Source organism: Rutidosis leptorrhynchoides, chromosome 1, assembly GCF_046630445.1.
Source record: "Rutidosis leptorrhynchoides isolate AG116_Rl617_1_P2 chromosome 1, CSIRO_AGI_Rlap_v1, whole genome shotgun sequence".
Classification (NCBI taxonomy): Eukaryota; Viridiplantae; Streptophyta; class Magnoliopsida; order Asterales; family Asteraceae; genus Rutidosis; species Rutidosis leptorrhynchoides.
In genome coordinates, this window is record NC_092333.1 from 482174523 (window position 1) to 482186613 (window position 12091).

Sequence of the window (12091 nt, forward strand, 5' to 3'; positions counted from 1 at the left end):
CCAATATCTCATTCTGTACCTCGAGCATAATCATCGTTCTACGAATCATTCTACATTATTTATCTTCGTTCGACATGGCGATTATATAATCTTTAATGTTTTAGAAATTATATATTCTTGATCTAACGGTAAATCAAATGAGTTTAATATCATATTGACTCATTAAATCCATGATTACATCTGAAGAAAATATATATGTATATATATTTTTTCATAAAGATTGTAATTAAAAATTCTTTCGTACAAACTGTTAATGGTGAAAATATTTTAACGGGTAGGTAATACTCGAGGAATATTTAGATTTCACATTAATAAGTACACTGTACATTCTTTCAAATCTAATTCAACAGTCATTTACTATCCTATTTACAACCACCGATATACGTATCCGTTCACCGCAGAATAACCCTTTTCATTCAATTTCATATTTGGATTTTGATCTATCAGAATCCAACAAGTGGCATAATGAAGAAAACATTGGACAAAAAATAAAATTTGTTAGAAACAAACAAATTAACCATGAGAAAATTTTGTTAAGAATCCACGCTAACAAAAATCCTAGCTAACTGTTCCTAGCTAACTGTTAATTTCTTATTACATTTATTTATCGTAATTTATTTATCGCAATTTATATTCTCGCAATTTTATTTATTGTCATTTAATTTCTGTTATTTATTTTACGCACTTTAAATATCGGGACACGTATACAAAGTTTTGACATATCATATCGACGCATCTATATATATTATTTGGAATCACCATAGACACTCTATATGCAGTAATGCTTGAGTTAGCTATACAGGGTTGAGGTTGATTCTATAATAATATATATAATTTGAGTTGTGATCAAGTCTGAGACATGTACATGGGTCACGAGACGTATTAATTAATTCGAATATTATAAACTATATATGAATTATTGAGTTAGTGACTGTGGACTGCTAACTGTGGACTACCAAGATTGGACAATTAAAATGAATTAAAATATTGATTATAACATATGAAACTAAACAATTCTTCAAGTTTGCCACTTGATTTCATCTCGAACCTCACTTGTATCTTGATGATTACAATCTGCGTTCAAACTTTCATGACTCTTGAAAACACCTCAATCGAGAGGATGATCCAACCACACGATACCTATGAAAGGAAGAACTTATGCATATGGGCATGCACCTGAAAAACTCTTGGAAGCTAAGTAGAAGTTTAAAATGAACTTATAATTCCTTGGCATTGTTATTATCAAAAATAACTTTGCAACCTCTTTCCAAATTAGCCAAATTTGTCACAGCTCCAGCAAGTCAACTTTGACTTTTTAGTCGGACTAGCCTTATATATGAGTGCTCTTTTATTGTTAACGGGGAACCTTTTATATTCCACCATATTACCAGCAGATGTACCAGCAACCTCGTCGTTCCTTGGTTTAAATCTCTCCGACAAATCACTATATTTATCTATTGAAGTCTCATCATGTACTTATCCGCATCTTGTAACAAGAATTGCCATAACAAATTACCGGGAATCAGCTAATCTGTATTGTGAGTCTCGCAACATTTCCACATCAACAGTTATATGTATCCATATAACATTTATCTCTTAGAACTATGATCTTCCATTCTGAAATTCTGAAAAGCACCCAGTCTGCGAATTAATACTCTGAATTTTAAAAAGTTGAATGAAGCAACAAAAACTGTAAACGACTTCAACAGCTAAAAGTTGATGGTAAAGAATTATATGTTGGCAAAGCTCATAAAAAGTTTGAAACTGAAAAACTGATTGAGCAAACTACGAAGGAGTCTCTGAACAAATCACAAGGACTAAACTGGTACATTAAGAATCCTAATAATTCTGTTTCTGATGAAATCTTTAGCGAATACCTTGCTTCTGACTCCAAACTCTTGCGAACAAATTTTCTTCACCATCCTTCGATATTAGAAATTCCAAGATATCATCGTATCTTTCATTATAAATATCTTCCATATTTCTGAAGATATTTTCATAACTATTCTTATCTGAAATCATTAATCTCTTCGTGCTATCAGTGTTACATCATATAGAAACTTTTAGTTTCTATGTTCTGTAAACTTTCGAGCTTAAAATATGAATGTTATTGAAGTAATGTGGGGAACTGATGCATGAGTTAGTATATTATAATGACACTTGATCAACGTGATTATATTACAGTAAGTCATGCTGAGTTTCTAAATGGAACATGATGAGTCACAGATTATAACGTCATCATGTGTCATGTTACATAACTCTTTCATTCTGATTAACTTCTGAACATATCAAGAAAATATATTCTTGATAGTTCTATTCTCAGTGATTCTGGTAATTTGACAAATCAAATCGTGCTATTACGTTCTTTCTTGTTTAGAACATTAAGTTCATTCGAAACTCCATACTTACGAATTCTGGACCATAACCCGCTTTACTAGAGGTCGTGAAGAGAATAAAAAGGCAAAGAACTTCAAAATATAAGAGAAAATGTAAAACCCAATAACCAAACAGAGGTTACAAACCATGGATATTAATACGAATAGCAATATAAAGACACGGTATAATTGAGAATAATACCACCCCAAGGTAATAGTAGAAGTAAACAGATTTTTCTGGTGGAAGATTGAAAAGAAGGATGACAGAAATGATAATTAGAAAAATATCAAGGATTAGAAAGGGATTAAGCATTTTCACAATCTTTTGGATGTATGAACTAAGAAAGAAAGTATAGGAATGGTGAAAATAATGGAACGAAAAAAGTTTAATTTATAATGGGAATATTAGACAGAGTAATCTAGGCAGATCACCGTATTTATTTATAGAGATCTTAATTTCCTTATTTGCTGAAGAAACAAATCTTTTAGATTTCAAAGATTTCCTCTAAATTCCTTGAACTCTGGAAATCAATCCTATCTACGTCAAAAGATATGACAAATCGTATGGTATAAATAATTATTATACGTCAAAAGATATGAATCTATATATATATATATATATATATGGAATCTATAAATAATTATTATATTGTATGGTATAAATATTAAATATTATATATGTAACATATAATTATTAAATATTACATGATTACTAAATTGTAATGTTAATATTTAATTACAAGGTAAACTATAAATGTTATATTAATTATTTACATTATTAATAGTAATATATGTATTAATAATAATACTAGTATATTATTATTTAATATAATATATAGAAGTGATACATCTAAATTGATATGTCATTATAATTAGTAGTAAAAATCAAAATTTTAAGTTACTATGATTATTCATTATTATTATTATCATTATTATTATTATAATACAAATAATACAAATTATTAATAGTATTATTAATAATATCATTACAAACATTATTATAACTATTAGTATTATTATCCTAAATATTATTATGATAATTATTATCTTTATTATTATGATCTTATTATTTCAGTATTTTTATTTTGTTAATGGAATATTATTAATATCAATTAATTATATAAACACGTATATACATAAAAATTAGAATCAAATCTGTTTCAGGTAGCTATCCAACTGTGTTTGATTTGTCCTTCCATCACAAAACTCGTACAAATCAGAGACAATCACAGGATCAATCCAAAAATTTTATTAAACATCGATTTCAAACTTTATTTTTTTCTATTTTTTTCTGTTTTAATTGCTGGCACACGACTTCAATTGTGATATAAACAATTAAATTACTCAGTCATTAACACATTCAACCACTACACATCTTCAATATCAAATATCAATTGCATCTGTACACATTAATTTAATTTTTGAAACAGAAAATTTTTGCTGAAACCACTCGACCCCTGTTCTTGCCAATTTCTACCATATCTCGAATTCGAAAAGATTTTCAAAAAGTATAAATGCAGTGTTGTTAGGAGTAATCAAACCAAACTATCTGTAAATTTTTAAGTCTCAATTCTCGAAATCAAGGAGTAATTTTAAAAGTCAAACTTTCAAATTTTAAAAGTCAACAAATGTTCTAAGATCGAATTTAAGTTTTAATTGTTGTTTTAGTTGAAATTGATAATTTACGAAGTTTCTAGGAAGGATTTCCTACCTATTCCATGTAGGAATCATGAACTAAATCGGTCTCTATGTCAAAAATCAATTTCATGTTCTTTATTTTTGTTCTTCGCAAACAGCGACTGCTGTTGATGTTGTGTTTTATTTTTTTTATTTTTGCGTTTGATTAATTTAAAATCACAATACGTTTATGAAAGTAGTTCATTGCAAATCTTAACCCAAAACGAAAGTTAGTTATTAATCTAAATCTTACTCTGGTCGACTGCTTTTGAGGAAGAAGAAAAGGGAGGAACAGAAACAGAATGTTAAATAAAAATTAGTTATGGTTATAATCAGAAAAACGTGATAGAGCTGATGGTTAAGGTGTTTGTGTGTAAGCGAGGGGTCTCGGGTTCGAGCCAAGTCATGGGCATTCTTTTTTTTTTGAGGAAAAACATTTAAAGGTAGTCTTTTATTATTATTATTATTATTATTATTATTATTATTATTATTATTATTATTATTATTATTATCATCATTTTTATTATTATTATTATTATTATTATTATTATTATTATTATTATTATTATTATTATTATTATTATTATTATTATTATTATTATTATTATTATTATTAGTAATTGTTATTATTACCATGATAATTGTTATTACCCTTAATATTTAGGAGTATCATTATCATAAATCAAATTAAGAATATTATCATTATCATTACTATTAGTACATGTATTATAATCATAATTAGGATTATGATTATTATTATTATTATTATTATTATTATTATTATTATTATTATTATTATTATTATTATTATTATTATTATTATTATTATTATTATTATTAAGTATTATTATCAAAAATATTATTTTCATTAACATTATTAATAAACTTTCCATTTTACTTAAAAACTACTGTTAATATCATTATCATTATTATTATGAGTATTATTATTATTATTATTATTAATATCGTTATTATTATCATTATTGAACTTATTATTATTATTATTATTATTATTATTATTATTATTATTATTATTATTATTATTATTATTATCATTTCTATTAGAAGTGTCATTTTGACTAAAAACTTTCAAAGTTATCATTTTACCAGAACTATTACTTTTATCAAAGAATTTTACATTATTAGTAAAGTTATTATCTTTATTATTATTAAAATTAACATTTTCATTATTACTACAATTACTAATATTATTACTATCATTCTTATCATTATCAGTTCTAGTACAATTAGATATTTTTATATAAAAATATACATTACAATAATATGAATATCACATATCACTATATATCTGTTATTAAAATGATATTAAATAAACTATATATAAAAGATATCATCAAATATAGAAAATATATTTTTAATATAGACCTTAATATAAATTTTAATATGTTATAATGGATGATATAATTAGTAGTTATATAAAATATATAAATTAAACATATTAAATAACATAATATAACAAGTATATTATCAATAATAAAATATATAAACTTGCTCGATTTCAACTATGTATATTGATGAATATACAGATGATATAGGTTCGTGAATCCGAGGCCAACCCTGCATTGTTCAAATGTCGTCATATGTATTTTTACTACAAAATACAGTACATTGAGTTTCATTACTCCCTTTTTAAATGCTTTTGCAATATATATTTTTGGGACTGAGAATACATGCGCTGCTTTTATAAATGTTTTACGAAATAGACACAAGTAATCGAAACTACATTCTATGGTTGGATTATCGAATCGAATATCACCCCTTTTAGCTTGGTAGCCTAAGAATTAGGGAACAGACACCCTAATTGACGCGAATCCTAAAGGTAGATCTACGGGCACTAAATCCCCCCATACTGGAAAATGGTATGCTTTAGTACTTCGAGTTTATATTATACAGATGAATTTCTGTTTTGGGGATATTCTATATGCATGATGTTAATGTCGGTTACCAGGTGTTCAATCCATATGAATAATTTTTAAACACTTGCGAGTGTATGATTATTGGATAAAGGAAATCTTGTGGTCTATTAAAATAATGGAATGATTATTGATGATAAACTAATGAACTCACCAACCTTTTGGTTGACACTTGAAAGCATGTTTATTCTCAGGTATGAAAGAAGTCTTCCGCTGTGCATTTGCTCATTTTAGAGATATTACTTGGAGTCATTCATGACATATTTCAAAAGACGTTGCATTCGAGTCGTTGAGTTCATCAAGATTATTATTAAGTCAATTATAGTTGGATATATTATAAAATGGTATGCATGCCGTCAACTTTCGATGTGATGAAAGATTGTCTTTTAAAAACGAATGTAATGTTTGTAAAATGTATCATATAGAGGTCAAGTGCCTCGCGATGTAACCAAATGTAATGTATTCGTCCAGATGGATTAAGACGGGTCATTAGACTAATCTTCTCTCCATTGGAGGGAGGTTGACATTGGTAAAATCGGTTTTGGGGAGCCTCGGTAATTACAATCTTTCAATGTTTAAATGTCTAGAAGGTGTTCTGAAAAATCTCGAATCCATACGGGCTGCTTTTGTTTGGGGAAGCAATGAAACGAATAAGAAAAGGGTATGGATTAAATGGTTGAATTTGATGGCTTCTTTGGAAAAAGGAGGGTTAAACGTTGGAAGTATTAAGGCGTTTAATATTTCTCTTATTCAAAAATGGAGATGGAGGTTAAATATCGCTTCAGATAGCTTATGGGCACCAGTTGTATCCTCAATTTATGGGTCTGATGGTGGAGTTTTCAATCAATCTTCAAGAGGAAAAAGTGTGTGGACTAATATTACTACTTCAATCCGTGATATGCATAGTAAGAATATTATCCCGCTACTTACTTTACGTAAGCGAGTTAGAAATGGTAATACAACGAAATTTTGGAAGGATAATTGGATTGGAGAGGCCCGATTATCGGATAGATTCAATTGTCTTGCTCACTTGGATACTAATACGGATTTTTTAGTCTGTGATCGATTCATTAACGGGTCATGGTCATGGGATTGGATTCGTAATGAGTTGGGAAGTTGTAATACAGCTAGCTTTAGCACCATGCTAACTGAGCTATCGAATGTTTCATTGGGAGATCAATATGATATTTGGTATTGGTCCATCGCTTCTGATGGAAGTTTTGCAGTAAATTCGACAATATCGCATGTAGATAATGTGATGCTTCCGTCGTTATCCCCTGCAATGTTTTGGTGCAAAGTGATACCTCAAAAAGTGAACGTTTCAATGTGGCGTTTGGGTGTGGATAGGTTGCCTACGAGATTAAACCTATCAGTGCGTGGATTGGAGATTAATTCTATTAGTTGTCCAGTTTGCTCGAGTAATGTTGAATCGCAAGATCATATATTCTTTTGTGGTGAAGTGACGGATCACGTTTGGTTTAAAATTAGAAGATGAGTTCATTGCAACATGCTGGTGTTCAACACTTGGTCAGATTGGATGCTTTGGTTCATGCATTGGGGCAGTTCAGAAAAAGTCAAGAACAAGATATATGCACTCGCTGCTGCGTGTTTTTGGTTTCTTTGGAGACATAGGAATGGAGTTGTTTTTAACAATTCCACGGTGAAAAAGTCCGAATTCTTTGATTCTATTTGTATTTTTTTATATATAATTGGATTAGATATAGAGGTAAATGTAATATTTCTTGGGCCGCTTGACTCATGAACCCGTTGTAATTGTTTGGTTGTGGCCTCTCTAGATGCTTTCTAGAGGGTCGGTGTTTTAATATATTTTGATTCTTGGTTAGATTGAGTGCGAACAAATGTACGAAACTGTATGAATGTGGCAAGAGCGTTAGATTTATTGCGTAACTAGAAAAACCCATACATAATGTGAAAAATGATCAAGAAATATAATATAATATTTTAAACCACTAAGACTAAAAATAGGAGATGTCCATAAATCGGAATGGATAATATCAAAGTAGCACTAACATTAGAGCTAGAAATGGAAAAAGGGATTCGAACATGTTTTCCAAGCTGACAGGCATGACAAAGAACAAGGGACGACGATTTATTACAAATAATATCTTTATTAGAAAGAAGTCTTAGAAAAACATCATGTCCCAGATGTCCGAGACGCTGATGCCATGTAACCAGACTGGTGAGAAGAGCCTGTTGGGAAGAGTGAGATGTGGGTGATGTAAGTAGGTAGAGATCCTCGTGCTATCACATCGGAGAAGCAGACGTCGCGTCGAATAATCTTTCACAGAAAAACCAAAAGGATAAAATTCAACAGAAACTAGATTATTACGGGTAAATTGACGAACAGATATGAGGTTTTTAACGATGGTAGGGGTTACAAGTACATCTAATGTAACGGTCGGTGGACATTGAATAACAAGATATGGCTGGTGTTAGTGATGGGAATGGTGTTCCCGTTACCAACGGCTACTAATGAATATTTGCAATTATTAAAAATAGTACTAAGATTTTCAATACAGGAAGTAAGATGCGAAGACGCACCCGTGTCCATGTGGCACCCGGTAGCACCGTAATCTTGAGGAGTCATTGCACTGAGTCTGCGTTTGTGGATCGACCATAAAGGGCCTAAAAGAAGCGGGCTGGACTGTGTAAAAGTATTGGACCTGCTGTGGACCTTCTGTTGAGCCTGGACTAATCCATAATGTGTTAATAATTGTTGCTGGGCTTGGATAAAGTTTAAGAGTTGTGCTTTAGGGTTGCTAGCAAGTTGCTAGCAATCCCTTGTGAATAATAGGTATATTGGGCCTTGGTTTGTGAGAGTGATAATAACTCTTTGATTTGAGAGTTGCTCCCCCAAAAACGACTTTCTAATATGATACTTAACAAAATAGCAATTGACAGCTGTAGTATTATGTGTTCGTGAGATTGAGTCTGCAAAACAGGAATCATGGCACGCTGAATGAATTACATATTGCGGAATTATTTAATTTGTTGATGGATTGTTCGGCATAAAAAAGGAAAAAATTTCAAAGAATAATAATAATAACTAGTGAAATGATCCGTGAAATCACTGGTTTGTTTGAAAGAAAAAATTTAATGATATGTTTTAGGTATTAAGTGAACGTGAATGCTAAAGTCATTTAGTTAAATGACCCGTGGAACCACATATTCCAACTAAGAAACTTGTCGTTGTTTTTACAAACATATTGATATACTTAACTTAGTTAGAATAAATAAACTATATTTATTCTCCCATTACTTTCTTCCAATTTTCATCACAATTATTATTTTTCTTATCATAAAAGCTACATTAAAACATTTTATTGAGACATGTATTTCGCATACATATGTAACGTAATTAATCCCGTAAAGAAAACCTATATTTGAATAATAATAACATAATAATACTCCGTAAAAAAAATTGCTCTAAAATTGAGTATTTATATTTTTAATAATTATTATTAGTAATAACAAATGCCTCTTTAATTTTTTTAAAAAACTATAATGTAATTATTATATGAAGGTTGTACAATATGCTTCAAAATTTGTACATGTGTTCATGGTGTGTTTTGTAAAAGATTGTACAATTTGCTTTAATGTTTGTACATATGGTCATGGGGTGTTTCACCATAAGGTTGTACATAATGCTTCAAATATTGTACATATGATCATAAGTTATTTTATCATAAGGTTACATAATGCTTCATATATTATACAATTAACATGTTAATATTTTTATTAAAAATAATTAATTATTTGAAAGACATCATCATGAGGGGCTTATAAATTTTTTCTTTCTTTGTAATTTTTTTTAAACTTGAATAATCCTTATTAATGATATTATCATTTTAGAGATTTATATTATACTATAAAATAGATTTTATACATACAATTGAATAAGAGTTAAATGTAACGATTCTTTAAATAATTATTAAATTCAATTTATATGTAAATGTAACCATCGCTAATGCCTTTAAAATCATTAGTATTATATGCCCTCGTGAATTCTATAAACTAATTAATGAGAATCACTTTATATTTTTTTAAAGCTAGTCCATATCGTTTTATGATAATATTTAAAGTGTTGCCAAATTTATAGGCATTAATCGTTAACTAACAATATAACATCAAATTAAATTATGGATAACAATAAATCTTTATTATTAATTGCTACATATGCGAAATCTTTACATATAGCTAAGTGAATTTTAATTAACTTAAATAAATAAATAAAATATTTAATTAATATTAATGACATCATCAAGATGTTTTAAATTTTTTTCTTTATATTTTTGATTTTTTTTAATAAAGAAATTAGCCTAATAATGACATTATCTTTATAGAATTTTGATAGCACTGTAGATAGATAGATAGATAGATAGATAGATAGATAGATAGATACTTGATAATAGATTGATCTGTGGAGGCTATGAGAAGCACATGTATTATGTATTTATTTGTGAGAGGATCTAAAAATAAAATAAAGGTTGCACTTTGTAATAGGATAACTTCGGCCGATTTGGTGGTCGGTTGAATATTGATGGTCAATATTAGGGGAAGAAACGTAAAGAAGAAAGAAAAGAAATAACAAGTTGGGATTTAGAACAATAATGCAATTATGGTTGCCGATTGTTTGGAAGAACGACAGAAAAAAAAGGAAGATGAAAGTAGACAAAATTGCTGAAATAGTCCCTGTGGTTTGTACCAAAACGCTGGTTTAGTCCCTGTGCTTTTTTTTTTGATGGATTTGGTCCCGGTGGTTGGTAAAAGTTGCTGATTTAGTCCCTCTGACCGACGGCCGTCAAAAAATGCCGTTAACTCCAGTCATGTGCCAGACATGTGAGGGTATTTTCGTCAGTTTCTTTCCTTTATTTACAATATTGCTAAAATGGTCCCTGTGGTTTGTAACAAAGTTGCTGGAATAGTCCCTGTAATTTGTAAAAAAATTGCTGAAATCAATTTACCTTATCTCCTTCCTCGCCTTCATCTTTATCCTCAAAAAAGATGAACAAACCCTAATTTATTATTTTTCTTCAAACACTCTAATTAAATCTAAATTCTAATCAAAAGGCTTCCAGCAAAAGGAAAATCTCCAAATTCTAATTATATAATCATAATCATAATAATTAGAGTTTCAAAAACATAAATCAATTCACAAAATCAAAAGGCTTTACTAACCGCCAGATTCATATCATCTCCGGATTAATCATCATCACAGAGCTTTCAGACCGACCTCCACAAGTGGTTTCATTCTTTGTAACTCCGGTAGCCACCACCACCGTAGTTCAGATCGGAGTACCGTAGGTCAAATCGGAGTACCGTAGGTCAGATTGGATACGGGAGTCAGATCGGAGTAATTAAAAGACAAATTGGAGTACCGGAGGCCAGATCGAAGCGACGGAGGTCAGATCGGAACACCGGCTTTGAATTGAATCTATTAATTGCAATTTTTCTGAAAACTTATCTTGATTGACGAGTCTTAGTGATTTACGAGTACCTGAAGCTTCATGAAGTCTTGTTTTTTCATCTTGAATAAACTTATCTTGCAAATTTACAGATTATAAGTACTTGAAGCTTCATGAAGTCGTGTTGCAGATGATAAGTATCTTGCAATTTTTTTAGGGATTTAATTTTAAGGGTTAAAGGAAAGAAAAAAGGGGGATGGTGATGACTGTATGTAAGAGTACAGTTGTGAGTTGTTATAGCAATTAGTACAAGGTAAAAACGATGATTCAATTGAGGGTATTTTTGATCGGATATGGAATGAATTGATTGCTTTGATAAAGTTAATTAGGGTGTTTGAAGAAAATTAATAAATTAGGGTTTGTTCATCTTTTTTGAGGATAAAGATTAAGGCGAGGAAGGAGATAAGCTAAATTGATTTCAGCAATTTTTTTACAAACCACAGGGACTATTCCAGCAACTTTGTTACAAACCACAGGGACCATTTTAGCAATATTGTAAATAAAGGAAAGAAACTGACGAAAATACCCTCACATGTCTGGCACATGACTGGAGTTAACGGCACTTTTTGACGGCCGTCGGTCAGAGGGACTAAATCAGCAACTTTTACCAACCATCGGG

At 29.8% G+C, this 12091-nt stretch overlaps 1 protein-coding gene across 1 annotated transcript; it reads left to right on the plus strand.

Moving 5' to 3' along the window:
• The first annotated feature begins 6557 nt into the window (after nucleotides 1–6557).
• On the plus strand, nucleotides 6558–7481 carry LOC139840172 (uncharacterized). The gene has a single exon (XM_071830402.1). The coding sequence runs from the start codon at nucleotides 6558–6560 to the stop codon at nucleotides 7479–7481; it is 924 nt and encodes a 307-aa protein (XP_071686503.1).
• The last annotated feature ends 4610 nt before the right edge of the window (nucleotides 7482–12091 follow it).